At 49.8% G+C, this 19,225-nt stretch overlaps 8 protein-coding genes across 8 annotated transcripts; 4 read left to right on the forward strand and 4 right to left on the reverse strand.

Moving 5' to 3' along the window:
- Positions 1-1,980: 1,980 nt before the first annotated feature.
- MYCFIDRAFT_38913 (uncharacterized protein) lies at positions 1,981-3,074 on the reverse strand (the record flags this gene model as incomplete). Its single annotated transcript, XM_007927592.1, has 2 exons — positions 1,981-2,542; positions 2,614-3,074. 2 exons carry the CDS (start codon positions 3,072-3,074, stop codon positions 1,981-1,983), a joined length of 1,023 nt encoding a protein of 340 aa, XP_007925783.1.
- A 4,269-nt stretch (positions 3,075-7,343) lies between these two features.
- Positions 7,344-8,166, forward strand: MYCFIDRAFT_121387 (uncharacterized protein; the record flags this gene model as incomplete). The annotated part of the gene is made up of 2 exons (XM_007928435.1): positions 7,344-7,886; positions 7,981-8,166. Coding segments are annotated over 2 exons (729 nt in total), but the record flags the coding sequence as incomplete, so codon positions are not given.
- A 1,265-nt stretch (positions 8,167-9,431) lies between these two features.
- On the reverse strand, positions 9,432-10,418 carry MYCFIDRAFT_137083 (glycoside hydrolase family 76 protein; the record flags this gene model as incomplete). Its single annotated transcript, XM_007928436.1, has 1 exon — positions 9,432-10,418. One exon carries the CDS (start codon positions 10,416-10,418, stop codon positions 9,432-9,434), a length of 987 nt encoding a protein of 328 aa, XP_007926627.1.
- Positions 10,419-10,885: 467 nt separating this feature from the next.
- Positions 10,886-12,428, reverse strand: MYCFIDRAFT_72218 (uncharacterized protein). The gene is made up of 3 exons (XM_007927759.1): positions 12,096-12,428; positions 11,021-12,029; positions 10,886-10,936 (listed from the first exon to the last, which is right to left on the reverse strand). Exons 1-2 carry the CDS (start codon positions 12,325-12,327, stop codon positions 11,926-11,928), a joined length of 336 nt encoding a protein of 111 aa, XP_007925950.1. The 5' UTR covers positions 12,328-12,428; the 3' UTR covers positions 10,886-10,936; positions 11,021-11,925.
- A 347-nt stretch (positions 12,429-12,775) lies between these two features.
- Positions 12,776-13,222, forward strand: MYCFIDRAFT_211324 (uncharacterized protein). The gene is made up of 2 exons (XM_007928437.1): positions 12,776-12,859; positions 12,914-13,222. Exons 1-2 carry the CDS (start codon positions 12,796-12,798, stop codon positions 13,168-13,170), a joined length of 321 nt encoding a protein of 106 aa, XP_007926628.1. The 5' UTR covers positions 12,776-12,795; the 3' UTR covers positions 13,171-13,222.
- Positions 13,223-13,606: 384 nt separating this feature from the next.
- Positions 13,607-14,257, reverse strand: MYCFIDRAFT_81734 (uncharacterized protein; the record flags this gene model as incomplete). Its single annotated transcript, XM_007927837.1, has 7 exons — positions 13,607-13,671; positions 13,738-13,807; positions 13,860-13,886; positions 13,941-13,975; positions 14,031-14,064; positions 14,129-14,151; positions 14,209-14,257. 7 exons carry the CDS (start codon positions 14,255-14,257, stop codon positions 13,607-13,609), a joined length of 303 nt encoding a protein of 100 aa, XP_007926028.1.
- Positions 14,258-14,589: 332 nt separating this feature from the next.
- Positions 14,590-17,280, forward strand: MYCFIDRAFT_164576 (uncharacterized protein; the record flags this gene model as incomplete). The annotated part of the gene is made up of 2 exons (XM_007928438.1): positions 14,590-15,609; positions 15,802-17,280. Coding segments are annotated over 2 exons (2,499 nt in total), but the record flags the coding sequence as incomplete, so codon positions are not given.
- A 1,369-nt stretch (positions 17,281-18,649) lies between these two features.
- Positions 18,650-18,983, forward strand: MYCFIDRAFT_7958 (uncharacterized protein; the record flags this gene model as incomplete). The annotated part of the gene is made up of 2 exons (XM_007927509.1): positions 18,650-18,758; positions 18,814-18,983. Coding segments are annotated over 2 exons (279 nt in total), but the record flags the coding sequence as incomplete, so codon positions are not given.
- Between the last annotated feature and the right edge of the window lie 242 nt (positions 18,984-19,225).

The raw sequence follows: 19,225 nt of genomic DNA on the forward strand, positions 1-19,225 counted from the left end.
CATCGCAGGGCAACGCTGCGACCGAGCACGTACATACACCTTGCTCGCCTTCAACAACAACAACAACAACAACAACAACCATTCTCATCTCCAGCTTCTGTCGTCTAGCTGCTCTCGCGTACCTGCAGCGTGCGACGACAATCCTGGTGCCGACTGCTGTGGGCCTTTTCTTTCATGTCGTATCTCGACAGGCCAGAGTCCAAGTAGTATATCAACATTGCATTATCCCAAAGGACTGCGGGCGGATCGAGAACATGGCGAGCATGAGCTGAGCTCTGCGGCTTTGCCAGTTTTCGTCGGCCGCGCTCGAGCTGACACAATGGAAGCGAATTTGGGAGGCTTGAGCACCAGGGCACGTTTAGGAACTACTGTACATCTGGCTAGTTATTAAGGGCCAGCCACCATCTGCAGGTAGCCTTGCTCGTGCAGGTGGAGCAGAAATGCTCGACGATCATGAGACGACATCATCAATCATGTCCACACAAGATGACCACCATGTTCATCAGGTAGTCCGCCAACAGACGCCCGAGCCGCGGTGCTTACATCTCCACACCAAGATTGTTTATTATTTTGATCTTCAGTCACGCTGTATACTGATTCAGCGGGGCCGGAAGACTTTGAACAAGCTCGAAAGATACATGTACTGGTCTCGGTGCTTGCAGGGATCAGGGTCGAAGGCAAAAGAGACCGTCGCCGCCGGTCGTCGTTCGTCATGCCCGTCATTATTATTGCCCGTCAAGTCCTCTTCGGCCCGCTGATTGCGTGTCTGCGAACTCTATTGCAGATCACAGGCGTGCTCGAGCAGTGGCATTATCATTACAGGACATAGTAGTAGTAGTGGCGGGCGGCAGGCCTGGTGGCCTCGGATTTGGCTCCTTTCAGAGCTCCCAGGCGTAGCGAAGCTTCCAAACGGAAATCGAGCTGGAGGGGGGTCAAAGCCAGCATCTCGTCTACGTGCATGGAAGCTGGGATTTGTGCCGTGTCTTACCATATGAGGCTTGAGCAATTGCACGCAGCGGTTGCCAACGCATTCGGCAGTTCACCAATTCGCTCAGAGGAGTCCATTAAAATAGCTGATGTCGTGATCTGCCGCCTGCGCGCTCGGCCAAACCTTACAATACTGCAGCATCTGAGACTCCACACGCACTTGTGAGTCCAGTGCAGAGATTCACTTCCTGCTTCTGTCTCGGCACAATAGCGGGGTTCTCGGCGGCCGAGGAGGGCAAGAGGGTGTGGGTGTGGTGCTCGTCCCGCCGATGGTCCTGAATCTGGTTGGAAATGATGATCTGATGTTTCTCAACTGCCAACACTATTACCGTGCACCCAGCTACCCCAAGCAAGCAAAAGCGCGATGCTGGCCGAAAGGGAGCAAGGTACTTGCCCATACCGGACGCCGGACGCTACCCTCCACCTGCAGTTGCACCGATCTCGCCCGTGCACCCCATGCGTAAGCGGAATCACGCTGCGGCGAAAAACTTCTTTCACATGCCGCCGTCTACTAATCAAAAGGGACTGCCACGGTCAAGACCGTGCGCCGCGCATGCTTCTGCACGCGATCGGACCTCCTTGGATACATGGAGAGACTGCAGTGCGAAATGCTGAGTTGCATTTTTCCACTGTCCGAAACATCCTTCCCTGCCCGGGCATAAGCCGACACCCAACACGAAGAGCTCCAAAATCTGGTAGCTTTGTCGCTTATTATTATATCGCTGTCCGGTGAGGAGCACCACCACCCAGCATTCTCATCAGCCCGCAACCTACCTTACCACACGATCAAGCAAAACCGACACGACATGACGAGTCATGCGATAGATCTCGACGTCCCTGATGGACATCCTGCCGCCACAAAAGTGCTGACGCGGTACTGATGACTTGCAGTTTTCACATGCAGGGCTTGAAACAAGAAATTGGCCCACACACGCCACGCACATGAAAGGGTGAACCTTGAAATCAGCTATGCGGTTGGGCGTCTCCATTCTACTATGCCTTCTCGTCTTCGGCCTTGAACTTCTCCTCAAGTTCCTTCAGCCCTGTAAACACCTTCTCCCACTTGGCCCATTCTTTGTCACCCTCCGGAAAGCCACCCTGCAGCGGGAGACGACCACCCTTTGGATCGCCCAAGCCCCAGACCCTACCAATACATTCCTTCATACCAATCGGGCCCCAAGCAGCCACGAGTTTCTCGCCTTCGCATATTCTGAACTGCAAGTCACGCATGGTATCCATGTCCTGCTTGGTAGTACCCTTTGCAGAGCTGTCGTTGAAATGTTTGAAAAGTCGGGTTATGATGCGTGGGAAGCAGCCGGCAAGACCATCGATTGCAGCCACACCGCCAATCGTAAGAACTGGAAGCAAGTTTTGCCCCAGTCCGGTAAACACATAGAAGTGCTCGTGGTCAATACGAGGAGATGCAGCGATCAGGGTCTGGTCATCAATAATTCCATGTGACAGCTTGGTCCCGACGATATTTGGGTGTGCTGCAAGCTTTTCGAATGTCGCCGGTGCGATAAAGATGTTGTTGGTCACGCCGGGATAGTGGTAGCTGATATACATGGTTAGCGCGCCTGCCCATCTCGTATTTCGTGGTTGGTTGTCACACGTGGTTTGTCTTACATGAGAATTGGAATTGGGGATCGATCGGCCACCACTTCAAACCATTTCTGGATACCAGCTTGACTGGTCACAGGAGCAAAATACGCTGGTCCAAGAACCATAGCGTACTCTGCGCCCGCCGCCTGGCTGTCCTTGATCAACTGTACAGTCTCTTCGATGTTCTGTGATGCAGTGCCTGCAATGATCGGCCTGTCCTTGAACCCAGCATCATCTAATGCTTTCCTTTGACTCTTGATCAATTCGTGTCGCTCGTGGTTTTGGATGAAGATTGCCTCGCCGGTGCTTCCGAGAATTACAAGTCCCTGGATTCCACCTTTTACGAGGAAGAGCGAGTGCTCCGTCTGAGTCTTGATGTCGATTGGAGGCGAGACGGGATCGTACTCTGGGGTGCCTTCTTTGGCGAAGAATGTTGGCACTGGGACATAGATGCCCTGTGGTGGTGGCTGCGCTGGAGCTACCATTGTGAGGATCAGTAAGATATGTCTTGGTTGGTAGGATTCGTAGCAGAATAGCGCGAAGATGTAGTAATGTGTCCAAGCCTTTTCTTGAGAACAATTCAGTCTACTTTTGTAGAGCTCTTGTTACGGGTACGCGACTGCGTCCAATTGCCGATACGGTTACGGTATCGGCCAGAGATTGGACCCCCACATGTCCATTGCGAGCTCACCGCTGCTCTGCTCACTCTGATGAGTGTTCCCCGACGGCCCACGGCGGAACATTCTCGCTCAAGTCTGACCTGAGGGTGTGTCTACTTGCTGGTCGGTGGATCGGTGGATTGTCGATACTCAGTAATCTTCCACCGATGCAATTAATTTCCGATAACCGCTTTTTAAGGTAGACAAATCGGTGGATTTGAAAGACCGTGTACTGCCAGTCGCTAAGGCGGTAAATTAGTCGCGACCGTGGTACGTAGACGCGTAATTCGAGCTATTGTAAAGCCATTGTATCTATATATCACTGTTAGTATAGTATCCACCAAATATAGCGCCGAAGAAGGCTAAAACGACTAATTCTACGACTCCTACGAAGCGTAAGAATACTACTAAAAAGACACTAGTTAGCAAGAAGTCTAAGCCGAGTGCTAAGCCTGCAGTTAGCTCCGAGTTTCTAGAGATTAGTCGATAGGAGGCGGTCTATAAGGAATACTTCTTAAAGGAGGTAAAGAAGCTAAAGGACAAGGGGTTAATAAACTATAGCAATAGCTTCTATATCAAATACTACCGCCGTATTGCTGCGCAGATAAGCTTGAAGTTCAAGCTATATTTTAAGGAAGAAGGCTGTAAGGCGCGCTAGCGGACCTTTAAAGAGAAGTACTATCTATATACCGCTTACTTAAAGTATATAAGCGGCTAGAATGGATACCCTCTAAAGCCTAGCAACGAGGAGGTTACTAACGAGCACTTCCGGAAGCATCTAGAGTGTAATTAATAGCGCGACGAGTGTCTAGAGTTTGCTACCTAGCTCTTTAATATTATCGAGTTAAATATAGCGAGCGGCAACGAGGCGGGGATTAGTACTAATCTTGCTTAAGACAGTAATACGGATATTAGCGGATCGGACGAGGAAGACGACGGTGAAGGTAAAGGTAAGGAGGCAGCGGAAGAAGGCGAGGCGGCTACTAAAGTGCCACTTCTAGAAGGAATAACCGCTAAGGAACGAGACGAGTTAATTGCGGCCGACGTTAATAGCGGATTAGACCTATCGATATTGTTAGAGTTAGAAGTACAAGTACTCGTTGCCGCGCGGCACGTAAAGGCGTATACTGCGAAGCGAGAGGCTACTAAGAAGTAGGCCAAATTAGACGCCGAGAAGAAGGGTAAGAAGGATAATAATACTATACTTAGTCTTATAAAGAAGAGCTAAATTCTACTATAACAGACGTTATCGGCTTTCCTTAAGGCTACTCGAGACGACGCTTAGTAGGCTCGTAAGGATGCTACTATTAAGCGTAAGAGGGTGCGCACTAAAGAGGCTGAAGCGCTAAAGAAACGCGTAGAATATAGTATAGACATTAATACCGGAGATGTCGCTAATCGCCTTATAGACGAGGATATTCTAGTAGGAGTTAGTATAGCGGATCGTGCCCTCCTTGCGATAGAAGTAGGCAAGCCTAATATAGGGTATATCGCTGTCGTAAGGAAGTAGGTACGAGATAAGAAGAAGAGGTCTCATTTAGACGAGTATTTCCGCTATGGTGCTATAGGATATTAAACCTAGGCCTCAGCTATTGCCTAGCATTAATAGCTACGTATATCCTAAGTATCCGTATATATAGAATAGCCCTTTGCCGTATAGATATAGTCGTTAGTAGTTGGTTGCATTTTTGTAATAGAGAGAGAGAGAGTTATATCGCGTAAGAAGGTTATTTTCAAAGTACTAATATGCTACCGAAGGTCGAGAAGTTCGATAATTGGGACTACTTTTTCGTTCAAAATGTACGCTAACGTCTATACTATTGATTTGTATAGAGGTGTTGTTAGTTTTTGCTAACAAATCGCGGTTACGTGCGGGGTCTTTTATATACAAAGAAAAGATATCCCGGCGACACGAATTATCAAACCTTACTTTCTAGTGCTAAGAGCCTAGCGATTAGACGTATACTAATATTGAAGGAGAGCGAGCAATAGTTAGAATATAACGGTTAGAACATAGAAACAGCGGTCCTTACCAAATTCCTTATACAATCTAATTAATCCTGTTTTCGATATTATTCTATTAACATTACTAATCCCCTACGCCTAAAACTCCGGGTCCTAGACTTCTCGCTCGTCTATTCTATTGTCTTCTAAATACTACTTATAATCATTATACATTCCCTACGCAAACACCTCTCGAAATCGCTAATATAGGTCCTCGTTGTCCGCTATAACGACCGGCTCTTCGTCCTCGTCCTAACCTTCCTCGACTAGTAGATCGAGTATAGCTAATAGCTCCGTACGAAGCGGTTGTTTGCTATAGCAAAGGATAAAGTTATAGACTATAAAGCAGGATATAATAAACCTCGACTGCGAGCGGATAGAATACTTCTCGCGAGCGCCGATACGGACAATCTCGAAGCGCTTCTACATTACCCTAAATAGCCGCTCTATAACGTTACGAAGTTAAGCGTGCCGAAGGTTATATAGCTCTTCCTTATTATCCGGCCTACGTCTAGCAGCCGCCTGTTCTCGAAGGTAATACCTTATCCTTTTATATAGTACGAGAAGCCGCTTGTCCTTAAAGGAATAGCTACTATCTACTAAGTAGAACTTGCTAGCAGGTACGTTAAATCCCTTCTAATATGCCTTCCGCAATACCTGACCGTCGTTTCTAGCTCCTTCGTATCTAATAAGTACGTACTAGACCTTTATATCGAAGTTATAAGCCGCTATTACATTCTACGTAATGTAATTCTTCCTATAGCGATATAGACCTTGAATTGACTATAGCAAACTAACAGGTACGAAGCAACTATCTATAGCTCTAACGGCGTTCTCGAAGTACTTGAATTTACTAGCATCTCGTCTAGTTACGAGCCTCTTATAAGGCGACTAGTCGTCCGGTTGTTATATATATATATCCGCTATATAATACAGCGCAATACTAACCTCTTTAATAATCCGCTCGAAGGTTAAATTGGCGTATTAATAATGCCGCCTTAGCTCTCGAATAGTTGGATTATGCCTAACAAAGTCTAGATAGATTATCACCTTCTTAGCGACCGTAATATCGTTGCGCTAACCTCTATACCGTAGAAGCCCTCTTTCTTCTATCTCTTAGATTAAACTCTTCAATACTAGCGGCCGTAAACTAGTTACCTTATAACACTCTTGCTCCGGTCTATATAGTACCCGAAACACCTTATATCGCGCCTTCTTTGGCTAAGTTAACGTCCTTATAACACCCGACGGTCGATACTACCTCCTACGCTGTTTCCGCTTTAGTAAAGGCGCGAGGGCCGTATACTAGCTCGCTATTACTATATATAATATTAAGCCGACCTAGAGCTTCGGATCTATTATTTAATGTTACAAGGAAGAGCTTAGAAAGCGGTGGTATAGAAGAGAAGATAGCATAGGCTATACGCGTGTATCGCTAATCCACCGATAACCTACTTTCAAACCGCGTTTTCGGTAGACGGCTGGACCTTCTAACAATAGTATACCGCGCTCGGACGACGCTATAGTAATTAATTACAATCCACCGACGATAACCACCGGAAATAGAAGTAGACAAAGCGGTGGATATAGTCGGTGGATAAACCGGTAGAAAGATTATATGAGAACGCACCGGTCCACCGATCCACCGACTAGCAAGTAGACACACCCTGAGACCCGCGCGTCGGCGAGCAATATACCGAGGCGAGCGTGCTTGCGTGGTTGTATGAAGGGCAAGCCTTGATTGAGATGCAGTGCTTCGTTCCAGAATCAACACCATGCTGTGAAATGCGGCAGCCAGCTCCTGACCTGACTTCGCCGACATATCAACTTCCCTGTATCCATGGTTTCATGCCATCTCCTGACTCAAGATGCGAGGCACTCAGGTAGTGGTGTGCATGGAAGAAACGCCACTGCTTTGCATACATGTAGCAAACCGAAAGGCCAAGGCCGTGCCGGTTGAAGTTGTCGGGGCTGCGAGCTCGAATTTCAGACCAATCTGCTCTTTCTCAATGCACTCATGAGAAGATGGATGGCAGCGCAATAGCTGAGCTTCCGGCAGACTCACACACAAACACGACAAGCCTCAGTCGCGATACGATCGCAGTCAAGAATCTGCAGCTCCCATTTGGCGTGATTGCTCCCGATGTCTGGGGCAAAGCCAAAGAACAACCCGCTCTGGTCTCCATCCATCTTTTGCTGAATGGCGGCTTCGCGTCGGCGTCCTCGAAAGACGAATTAGACGAAAGCACGATACATTACGGAATCCTCGCAAAACGTGTTCGGGGCTCATGTCGAGACGGCCAAACGGCTGGAGATCTGAGTCAGAATATCGAAAGCATCATTACCGACATGGCGCGGAAAGGGAGCGGACGCTTCGCCGTCGCCAAATCTACTGTTGATGTCCAGCTTCCCAAGGCTTCAATGTTTGGCGATGGAATCACTTTGAGCGTGGCGACCACCTACGACCACACTGGCAAAGCCGTGGCTGCAGCGCGGATTTTCAGCTTGAAAGGTGTCAAGATCATGACTTTGATCGGAGTCAATTCGTACGAGAGGACGAATACGCAGCCGCTCATTGTTGATCTCCTGCTGCATTTGCGACCTCAGGCACACACGACCGACTCAAACAGCACTGTGGCCTTGTTCAACCTGGAGCAGACTCTGGTAGAGGTATGACATGGAACGTGCACGTGATATCAGTCAGAGAGCGACTTACTGATCCGAGTAGATCATCAAGCAGACGGCTTTCGAGACTTTGGAAACTCTGGCGGACTTCACCGTGACGCAGCTCAGAAAAAAAATTCTGGATGCTGTGCTGCCGGGAACGAAAGTCCAGCTTCGAATCGAAAAACCTCGCGCTATTGCTTGGGCTGATGCACCAGTCGTCGAGATCGTGCGAGATGTTCCTTACGCAAAGAAAGGCAGTAGAGCTGGCAGCTCTGTTACTGCTACACCCCAGCACACGAGACCTTCAAAATCTGTGACTGAATCGATATCGTCTGGAATTGAGAGATTGAGTGTCATCAAGCCGTATAGCGCGTAAGGTTGAGTTCGGCACAAAGCGTCTTCTCGATGGTGCTAGGCAGGCGAAGAATTCGAGTGTAGAAAAGAAGAGACAAATTCTCGACCAGGCGTTTTCTATCGATGTTTGTAGAGGAAATGGGCATGGCATTGACCTTGTTGAGGTCCGATGACTGTTTGTAGTAACGATGCTTTGAAGCCATGGACCTTCCTTCCTTCCTTCCTGCTCTCGCTCATAAGGCACAGTGCTAGGAATTTGAGAAAGAACCACCCAAAGTACAGTGCAAGTCAAGCGTAAGTGGACTCCTCCTCGTGGCTCATTTGCGGCCACTTCTTGGTCTGGGTCTGAGTCTTGAGAAAGCCTCACGAGAGCGATCAACATGGTTCGAGAAGAAACATAAAACTATCAAATGAATCGGTCACTTCTCACACGTGCAGGTTCTCGCTCTAGATCTAACACAAGCTGATTAGAGCAGCTTCTCGGCATGTTATTCGAGGTAGCTCGAGAGTAGGCATCCTTTAACCAAGTGAACTCGTCGCCGCTCACTTGCACCTATCCCATACCTTTCGTCTTACACAGGGCGAACAGGATCGCCAGCGTGCATTGAGGGGAGATATACTCAGGTCAAGTAAACGTGTCTGCTTCATTTATACTGACTTCTATTCCAGGTCTTATACAACGTTAACAGGACTGACTTCTTGCTCCAGGTCACACTCAATGCGAGTGAAGAGCACTTCCTTGGCATTTGGTTCGGAGCATTCTGATTTAGCGGAGACAGATCCCAGGCTGTGTGATGTTCTCGTCGCTTACCTGGCCTGGCATCTTTTCTGAGGCCTGTCACAAGGTTAACGTTCATCAATATGCTTGATTCGAGACGGAATTTTAACCAAGTATGATAATTTGATCGCCTCAATACCTTACCGATAGGGGCTTCTTCGAACGAAGTCAATGCAAGGAATGTCATGCGATTGAGTTCAACAATACTATGGAGAACAGGACTCTCGAGTCCATGAGGAATTCCCTGCTCATGATTTCAGGTACCTCAATCCCTGATCCGACCGTCCTGCTAGAATCACAAGCATAATTTTCCACCAAAACGCCTCGCTCGCTGAAACGCACATCATCAGAATCAAAGAAGCAAAAAAAAAAAACTTCAATCACAACCTAGAAACCCCCGCCTCCATCCTCATGGGCAAAGCCCTCCTCGTCGCCAAAACAGCCTGCGTAATCTCCAATCGACTCATCTCAGCCCCAACATCTCCCTGATCACCCCCAAACCTACCCTGCGAAACAGCATCCGCACTAGCTTGGAGTATCGGCATGATACTGTCCCGCGTACTCGGAATAAGCGCAGCAGTCTGACCCAGCCATCTCGCCAAATATGCCTTAAACGTACTTTGATCGGTGTTACAAGAATGATCGGCGTCGCAGTGTTCAGTGAGAAGATTGTTTGGCGCGAATTCGCGGTGCGTGGCAGAGAGGAAAGCGTCGAGATGGGTCTGCCATTCGGGGTTGCCGGTGTGTTCGAGCATGATTGCTGCGCCGTAGAGGTAGACGCCGTTGTTGTAGGACCATTGTGTTGGGTCCATGCTGGAGCAGTCTGGGGCATGGGTACCGTCGTAGACGGAGTAGGTTTTGTGATCGATAATGCCGACGGCCCAGCTCCATTCGAAAATTTTGTTGGCTTGGTCGATGTAATATTGTTCGCCGGTATATCGTGCTAGTCTGGCGGCGAGTTGGAAGGCTAGGCCGTTGGTGATGGCGTTCATGTAATGGTAGCCGCCGTTTGGATTTTGCGGGTCGATTTGCCAGCCTATGCCGCCTAGATTGTTTGTGCAAGAGCCGGTGGTTTGCCATCTTGTGATTACGGTTGCGAAGACGTTCTTGGCTAGCGAGGGCCAGGCGTCAGGAGAAGGAGCAAATTCCGCTTGGGTCATTGCTGATAGTCCCCACCAGAGTTGGTCATCGTTTCCAGGGATGTTAGGACCGGAAAAGTCTCCTGAGCCGGCTTGTGCTTGGATTCCGGCTGCGACTTGGGCGTCGTATTGAGCGTCATCGGTATAATGTGAGTAGTGGGTGAGTGTGTTGTGCATTCCTGCGGAGATCCACGACCAGTATGGTGCCGGGAGCAGACCGTTTGCCATGGGGTATTTGCTGACGAGGCCCTGCGCTAAGGCCGATGCTGCTGAAGTAGTTGCCTTCATTTTTGCTTTGCTTTGCTGTTGAACCGGTGCGGCAGTAGCCATTAATGCTGCTGCCAGACTGAAGCCCAGAGCCAACGCCTTGGAGAAGACCATGGTGAGACCTGAGATGCGGAGAAAGAAGATTTGGTAGAAGGAAGCGTTAAATGGATTGCTCGAAGGAAAGAAATGATACTCGGTCTCGTGGTATAAATGGACTCGTGAAAGCCGAGGACAACGCAAAGGAGAGCGCGACGAATGACAGCATGACAAAAGAAATCGGTGACTTCGTGATCTCGTTAACTCGTGAGCGAAGGCATATGCGTACACAAACCTATTCGTGCTGGAAGCCTTTTATCATGCTGTGCTCAGACACGTAAGGAGGTACACATAGGTGTGGAAAGGCTGCGAATGCATTGAGCAACGTCGCTGCGGTCGCATAAGAATAGGATTTGTACTTTGCTGCGGCAGAGCCTGTGTTCCTGCAGCAAGATTAGCGAAGGTTGTGATATGTGGTTGCCACGTGGGAAGTAGATGAATAAAGCACTGTTTGGTAGGCGGCTTACAGTACGATTGCGATTATGAGAAATTCGTGGCGCAGCGCTGCGTGCATCCTCTTATATCCATTTTCCATTGGCTGTGGTCTGCAGCACGGAAGGGTGCACATCGTCCCAAACGTAACTATGTAGCATTTTCTAGTGCAGCATTGCATCAGAAGCCACGGGCAAGTGACTGTATGAGCTTCTGATTTGCCTTTTCAACTGAGCAGTGGCCAGAAAAGTTGCATAGTCCGGCTCGCTTAATGTGACAAACCTGTCTGAAAGAGAGCGGTGTCTCAATGTTTGAGGCTTGTGAATCCTGCCCTACATTCCTGATAGGTCGTTGGAAAGGTGGGCGAAGCCAAGCCTCACAGCTTGACCTTTTTTAAGCCTTTCTCGCACGTCACAAACAGTATCCTGTCTCGAAGCCTCGCCATCGAACATGAAGCCTTCGAAGCTCAGAATGCTTGTGACAGCTGGCGGGAGCCGCTCGATCTTCTGGCTCAGGCTGAGAGGATATTCCCCGTGAGTTCCTACGAGAATTTCCGCCACCAGCAAACCACAACACGCCGTTTGCATGGACTGCCCTTTAATACATTCGGCCCACCCGTCATAAAGTGTCCGTGGTTGTTTAAAGGCCCGAGGTACCGAGGGCAGGAAGACGTTTGAGCAATGGCCCAGCGGTGTCTGATCTGAAGTGAGAGATGACTGTGCATGAAATCGTATGGCGTCTCCTGCTGGCCGTGCAAAGTCAAAGTTATCAGAAGATGTTGCTCTGTGGCTGCTTTCCAACCATCATCCGCATTAGCTGCAGGCAGCCACTTGGAGCAGTGTCAGGAGGAAGTGGTGCCGGATTTGTTTGCATTCTCTTAATCCCAGATGATGGCACGCAGAGCCATGACGATTGACACCGCGGCTTTGCGTTCATCTCCTCACAGTGATGCAGCAGCTTCAATAGCTCCAGCTCCCTTGAATGCCTTGGAACTCGTGATCTCAACGGTGACCGGGTATTTCCATTCCATGAATTTCGCCCACCCTGCTCAACACTTAGTATTCTCCTCATCACATCGTTCCGAACTCTGGCTTCTCTTGCAAAACTCACCCCAGTATGCACATTTCCGCCCAAAGTATTTGCCGAGATACGGTATGAGCACCAAAGTCAACATGAGCTCCAACTGTTGCAAGCTTTCTCTCCATTCGCGCTCCGCATCTGAGTATTCCTCCTCTTCACTGGGCGACACTGATGTGCTTGAGCCGGCCGAGGATGAAGGCAGGGAATCGATATCGTCTGTCGGCGGGGGAATGTTCGCGTAAGACGATGATGGTTCGGACATGATGGCGGGGAGAGAAGGAGGCCAGCAACTCTGTATGGGGAATCCGAACAGCGTATCAGCTGTGTAACAAGTGTCCTGTGATCCGAGCGATTGTATATCTGTATTAGAGCATAGAGCAGCCAGAATGCGGATGCATGTGAGCGGCACTTCCCAGATCGGCTGAATCTGCCGAGGATCCTTGTCCAAGATCCAGGAACGCGTTTCACTTCATCCGTTCATCGTCACCAACACTTCTCTTCCAGCATTCTACAGAAGTACACTCGCTCAAATCACTTCCAAGCAGGTGACCATCATGTCGACCGCGCATGCAGACGGAAAAGTGGACTATTTTTGCTATGCGAAATGTTTGGGCCCCGAAGCGAGCCTTGGATGATCAGCCTTCACGGAAGTGTCGGTCTGAACATGAATTGTATTTATTGCGTTAATATTCCTCCATGTTGGGAATGAGTTACAAAGAACAGCATAACGATGGGCTGGCTTTCCAGTATCACAGGAGTTCGCGAACGAGCCGCTCTGAAAGAACTCGTCATCAGTCCGTTTCTCCAAAGGCCCCTATTCTCAAGACGCTTCTGACAGACTCTACTAGACCGCGCCGAGTTACGCTATCCTTCAGTTGTCAGTACATGGCGTCAGCAACACGCAAGACAACATTTTCAGGTCCAGCAAAGCGCTCCCGGTCCTTTCATTATTCGTGTAATCAAATACGATGGACCTGAAGTCTGCGTCTTCAAAGCTGCTCTTAGCAGTTATCTTGGCTCCAAACTGTGTGAAAGCGAGATCAAGACTTCGAAGGTGAAGGCTTTGGAGGATTTGGCAAGGATGTTGGAGTGGCGGGACTGGTAGCACGAATCGGATTGTAGCTGCTTTAATACAACGGTGAAGCTCGAACAGGTCGAGGATTTCGCGTGGTCCTCGAGGCAATTCCCTTGTCATACGCCCCATATTTCCTAACGACCGCGGTTATTTGCGGACTCGTTCGCAGTATAGACACTGGATAGGAAAGTAACGACGCGTGCCCGGAGCATTTCGAGAGAGTTCTGTGTCCAAAAGCTTCCTCTGCAGGGGAAAAGTCTGTTATCGAGAAAAACCTGAGAACAGCGATTAAAGCCAAACATGGTATATAAAGGTTCTGCGCAGTGCGCACTGTGTACCGGTATGAACAACGCCGGTTGCTCGAGTGCTTTCCATATTTTAAAGATATGTTCAGCTATCCCATGCCAGCGACCACCGTGGACATTGTAGGCGGCTTCCCACACTTCTCGCGACTCAACACACCTTTCTACTGAGTCTTGAAGAGAAGGATAGCGCAGTGACCCAGATAGAAGTAGATGAAGTGCTTGGTCTCTGCAGCAGAAGCAATTGTCAGTTACGTAACCTCGCAGTGTTGACGAGTCATGCAATATCGCTCACCGTGGGTGACAAAGCTGCCGAAGTTCCTACCAACAATGCAATGCCATGTTGCACCCTTGCGCTCGTCGAACTAGATCTATGTCAGAAATGCTGGTTCGATTCTGTCTGGAGAAATTGCGTACAGTTCGCTTGATGTGTTGGGCGATTTCCTGGGGCCAAATATCAGTATCGGTCGCTATGGATACTTAGAGTCTCGCGCATACCTTCTCGACGGTGAACTTGGCCATGGCTTCTTGCGCTGTAAAATGTGTGAGCATAAAGTCGTTTCAGGAGAGTGCTCGAGTCAGACTTACCGACTTCAATGGCTTCCTGCTGCATGTCCTCACTCTATTTTGCCGTCAGTAAGTTCATCAAGCGTAAGACATGACGATTTGTCAATGATCCTCCTTACCATGTCGACCGATTTGATCTGAGCTATATTACAAGTCAGCCTCGCGATTGTGCTTCACCAGGGTCATTGGAAGGGCCTACCGTCAAGCTTGTCAGCCTTGTCATCGTACTTCTGCTCGTTGTCCGCCATTTTCGTGTCTTTCTGAACGTGTCTTTGAGTGTGTCGAGATAAGGCAGACAAGAGCTCCAAGGGTCTATACAAGAAAGTCGTGGTTTTGTGGAGTGTGTGTGGGAGGACTGATGTTATTCGAGGTCCAAAGTTTAAATCGAGGAAAGCGCGTGTGTCTGTGCTTTCGGCTCACTCCCGTCGCCGCCGCTGGAACCAACCGAACGGCAGCAGCCCTTGAATTTTTGCTTGCTTTACTGCTTGTAAATACATACGGCAAGTTCAGCGCTGTCCATGCCTCATCGCAGTCCATGGCTGCATAGCACTAAGCGAGTGTGCCTCCATATGCGATCAAAATGGCCGCCTCACGCATCTTCGTAAAGGGACTTCCACATACTTTCGACGAAGCGAGCTTCCGAACACATTTTTCGCAAAATGGCAGACAAGTGACTGATGCCAAGATATTTCCGAATCGGAGGATTGGCTATGTCGGATACAAGACGCCAGAAGACGCGCAGAAGGCCGTGAAGTATTTCAATAAAACCTTCATTCGCATGAGCCGTATTGGCGTGGAATTGGCGAGGCCTGTCGATGATCAAGTCCAGGCCAAGGCAAGGACAGCGGCGCAAACAGCTACACCCCAGCCTTCAAAAGACGTTGGAAGCGCTGAACTGAAGCGAAAGAGCGTCAGCGAGACAAAAGAGAAGGAGAGTGATCCAAAGCTGAAGGAGTTTCTGGACGCATATAAGCCGAAGAGCAAGAAGAGGGAATGGGAGGCCGAGGCTGCACAAGTTGACTCAAATTCGCATTCTGCGGAAGGCCAAGCTATCGATAGCCAGAGCATGGCCTTAGTCGACGCACATGACGGAGCGAGCGATGATGAGTACGAAAATGTGCCCAAGAAGACGAAACGTGCAAAGCTTGAATCCGAGACACCTACGGCGGCGGCACCTGAAGTCACGAGCGTTACACCGAATGTCAGTGATGATTGGGAAGGATTCGATAATGAGGCAGATGCCGAAGAGCGAATAGAAACCGAAGCACAAGCACCCGTATCAGATATGGACTGGATACGATCAAAGACAAGCCGGACTCTAGGCCTGCTCGATGACGAAGAGGAGCAAGACAATGCTGCGCGTGCAACGCCGAAGGACGATATCGTGGCTTCTACCCCCGATCCGGTGCCCGTACCGGAAGATGAACCTATTTCTGTAATACCGACACCACCAGCTAAAGATGATGGCTCGCAGCCACCTGTCGACAAGGATATCGAATCTGTTCGGACGACCATGCGCCTCTTTGTACGCAATTTGCCGTACGATGTGCAACGAGATGACCTGGAAGCCGAGTTTGAACCTTTCGGCAACCTTGAGGAGGTGAGTTTGTTTATTTCTCCTTATCCACATAACGTGATGATCAACCTGATAGGGACAGCTTATGCTACGGCATTTGATTAGACCAAAAGAGACAGTATTTTAGTAGATGCTTGTCATGTCTGACATGTACCTTCTCGTTGCATTAATCTGCAAGGCATAAACAATGAACGCGCACTGACCGGTCTGCAATAGGTCCACATTCCGCTTGACAAGAAATCTGGCTCGGCAAAGGGTTTTGCATACATTCAGTATAGCGACCCAGACTCTGCCGAGCGAGCACTAGTCGATCGCGATGGTCAGACCTTTCAAGGTCGTCTGATTCACATCATTCCTGCTTTTGCCAAGAAGGAGAGCAAGCTGGACGATTTTGAGCTGTCCAAGCTGCCTTTGAAAAAGCAACAGCAGATCAAGCGTAAGCGAGAAGCTGCGAACACCATGTTCAATTGGAACGCCCTATACATGAACCAAGACGCAGTCGTCTCAAGTGTAGCAAACTCGCTTGGCATCTCGAAATCAGAAGTGCTCGACCCAACGAGTAGTGATGCTGCTGTCAAGCAAGCCCACGCCGAAACTAAGGTGATTCAAGACACGAAAGACTATTTTCGCTCGCAAGGCGTCGACCTGGACTCTTTCAAAAAGAGTCAACGCGGAGACACTGCCATTTTGGCGAAGAACATTCCTTATGATTTTAGCCGAGATGAGCTGAAGCGCTTGTTCGAGGAGCAAGGAGATGTCAAGCGTTTCCTCATGCCTCCTTCCGGCACGATCGCAATCGTGGAGTACGCGAACGCTGCTCAGTGTCAAACCGCATTTGGAGCACTTGCATATCGCCGAGTCAAGAGTTCAGTGCTGTTCTTGGAGAAGGCACCTAAGAACCTGTTCACAGGAAAGCCGGCTCCACCCGTCGCTGCCGAGCATAGTGTAGAAGCTAAAGCATCCAGTTCTGACCTAAAGGTCGCAGAGCTGAATGTGCCAGACACTGCAGGCCCTGCGACGCTTTTCGTGAGAAATTTGAACTTCACCACCACCACGAAGCTCCTCACAGATACCTTCAATACGCTTGACGGCTTCCTTTCCGCACGCGTAAAGACGAAGACAGACCCGAAGAAGCCGGGCCAAGTACTAAGCATGGGCTTCGGCTTCTTGGAGTTTCGCAGCGCGAAGCAGGCTCAAGCGGCGCTACAAGCGATGGATGGCTACACGCTGGAAGGCCATAAACTTCAGATTCGTGCCAGTCACAAAGGCGCTGACGCTGCCGAGGAGCGCAGGAAGGCCGACGCTGAGAAGAAGGCTGCCAGCGCCAAGACCAAACTTGTCATCAAGAACTTGCCTTTCGAAGCATCAAAGAAGGATGTTCGTGCCCTTCTCGGAGCGTATGGTCAGCTTCGAAGCGTGCGCGTACCCAAAAAGATGGATCGCGCAGCACGTGGTTTCGGCTTCGCAGAATTCACGACCATCAAAGAAGCCCAGAGCGCTATGGAAGCCCTCAGAGATACACATTTGCTTGGCAGACGCCTCGTTATCGACTTCGCTGCAGAGGAACCCGAGGACGCTGAGGCTGAGATTGAGAAAATGCAGCAGAAAGTGGGTGCTCAAGCCAACAAGGTGGCCCTGCAAAATCTCACCAGTGGCGGCCGGAAGAAGTTCACTACACAGAAGAACGATGAGGATGCAGGGTGAATTGCGTAGTTCCATATCGACCCGTCGTTGCTCGGTCTCAATGGCCAAGCTGCCTTTGCGAATAGCAGACCTGTCCGATTCTGCAGGCCGTTTCGAATGGGAAGGCAGTTTGCTCACACCTATAGCTGTGCGACACTCGCTGTCTGCACAAGCAGCTGTGATCGCCAGCTGTACGACACTCGTGCGAACATGCGACACACCACACGCCCTGGACAGAATCATATCTCTGACGAAGGAGCGACCATGCGTCACGTGCTATGCCAGCAGCCCAGTTGTAACACCTCCTTGCTTGCCGCGATGCGACCTCTTATGCAACCGATGTTACCGAGATGCAGCGTCTGAGTGCTTGCAGATCGGTAAGAAGATCTGCGAAGAGTTGACGCGACAGCCGGTCCGGAAGGCACTGCCTTTTGATCTTCGGCGACGCGGTCGACAACAATGCCACATTCCGTCGCCTTCAATACCGCATTCCATGCCTTCGTGAGAAATGTCTCAATTGGAGATTGCCTCCACGCCAAGCCTCACAACATCCCTCCCTCGATCAACTTTTGCGCAGGTCTTCGCAACGTCATCTGCCTTTCCCTTGCACTCACTTTGATGAGCGCCGAAGGGCTGGTCTAGGCGGGTCTGCTTGATCGGTAGCTCAGCCGATCCACCTTTGCGCATCGCCTGAGCAGGCAGCGCCGAGATTGCGCGCGCTCTTCCTTGGGTCCCTGTGCGCTACACAAGACCAGTCAGCACTCACACCCTTAGCTGTCCAGATTGTAGGTTGGTATATACTGTCTTGTTGGCTGGCAACCAGATTGTCCCACAGTCCCTTCTGCCTGGAAGTGCTGCCGTTCCTTCACTACACATGTTCAACTGACCATCAGTCATTCCTTCGAATTCATTTCTCAAACACGTTCTTCCCTTTTCATTGACGAATCACGGCGTGCCCGGGCGATTCGTAGGCTAGACATTCTTCGCTGAGAGCATTCTTTCTCTGCGTGCCTTCCTAAAGCTGGACTGGATCGGATTGCCAGAGCCGTTGACAATGCTTCAGCCTACCCAGGTCTTACCTTCGAATGCACCGCCACTGCACGAGTCCCATCATCATCTATCGCGGACAGTGCTTCAAGAGCACTCCGGCAATCGACAGCAGAACGACTATTCATACCAACAACATGCTACGGACACAAAGTATCCCACATCGACACTCACAGAGAACACATGCGCAGGCCACCAGCAAGCCTATAGACCAGCTCATGTATATCAACAAACGCCGGCGCAGAGAAATGCCCTCAGGTATGGAGCACGTCGAACTAATCCATGGGCAACCGAGCAAGCCATCCAGAAGGAAGCAACCTACCTCCTTCAACGTTTCAGAAGCTCAGACGCGTACATGGAGTATCGTAATCGACAACACAAGGACGACAAGGGCGGACAAGAACAGAAATGGCCCGACCGGTTGGAGTTCGCTTTCTTCAAGGGTACGTTGATTGCGGTTCATCTAACCAGCATAGGAAAGTGCTTATGTTGGAACAGCTCTGGTGAGATGGCCACCAATGGGCCGACGCAAGTTCCTCCACAAGGAGAAGCAGCGAGGTCGAAACGAGTTAATTGCCGATGCCATTGAGGAGGAAACCGGCGAAGCCAGGACTAGAAAGCAAGTTTCAAGCCATATCCAGGTGCTGAAGCCGTTTGTCGAAGGCGATGCTCATATCATGACGAGATATCTCTCCAGTGAAGACCTCCGCAGAGACCGACACCAAATGTATAGCGGTAGCCATCACAGCGTCTACCAACCGGGAAGAAAGATGTCAGGCTATCCCGTGGTCGTTCCGCCATACCCTGTGAGATCTGCTGGACCCACAATGTCCCCCACTCACCATCACAGTCTAGCCCATCTCAAAGGCAAGCTCGAGATTTTCGAGCCCACCGATTTTCAGATGTTCGT

This window comes from Pseudocercospora fijiensis (assembly GCF_000340215.1).
Source record: "Pseudocercospora fijiensis CIRAD86 unplaced genomic scaffold MYCFIscaffold_4, whole genome shotgun sequence".
Lineage (NCBI taxonomy): Eukaryota > Fungi > Ascomycota > Dothideomycetes > Mycosphaerellales > Mycosphaerellaceae > Pseudocercospora > Pseudocercospora fijiensis.

Bases quoted from the DNA above. Each gene is read 5' to 3' on its own strand.
- MYCFIDRAFT_211324 (XM_007928437.1), top strand. From the start codon at position 12,796: ATGGGCTGGCTTTCCAGTATCACAGGAGTTCGCGAACGAGCCGCTCTG. The intron at 12,860-12,913 runs GTCCGTTTCTCC...AGACTCTACTAG, and splicing joins TCTGAAAGAACTCGTCATCA to ACCGCGCCGAGTTACGCTAT.
- MYCFIDRAFT_72218 (XM_007927759.1), bottom strand. From the start codon at position 12,327: ATGTCCGAACCATCATCGTCTTACGCGAACATTCCCCCGCCGACAGAC. The intron at 12,030-12,095 runs GTGAGTTTTGCA...AGTGTTGAGCAG, and splicing joins GCGGAAATGTGCATACTGGG to GGTGGGCGAAATTCATGGAA.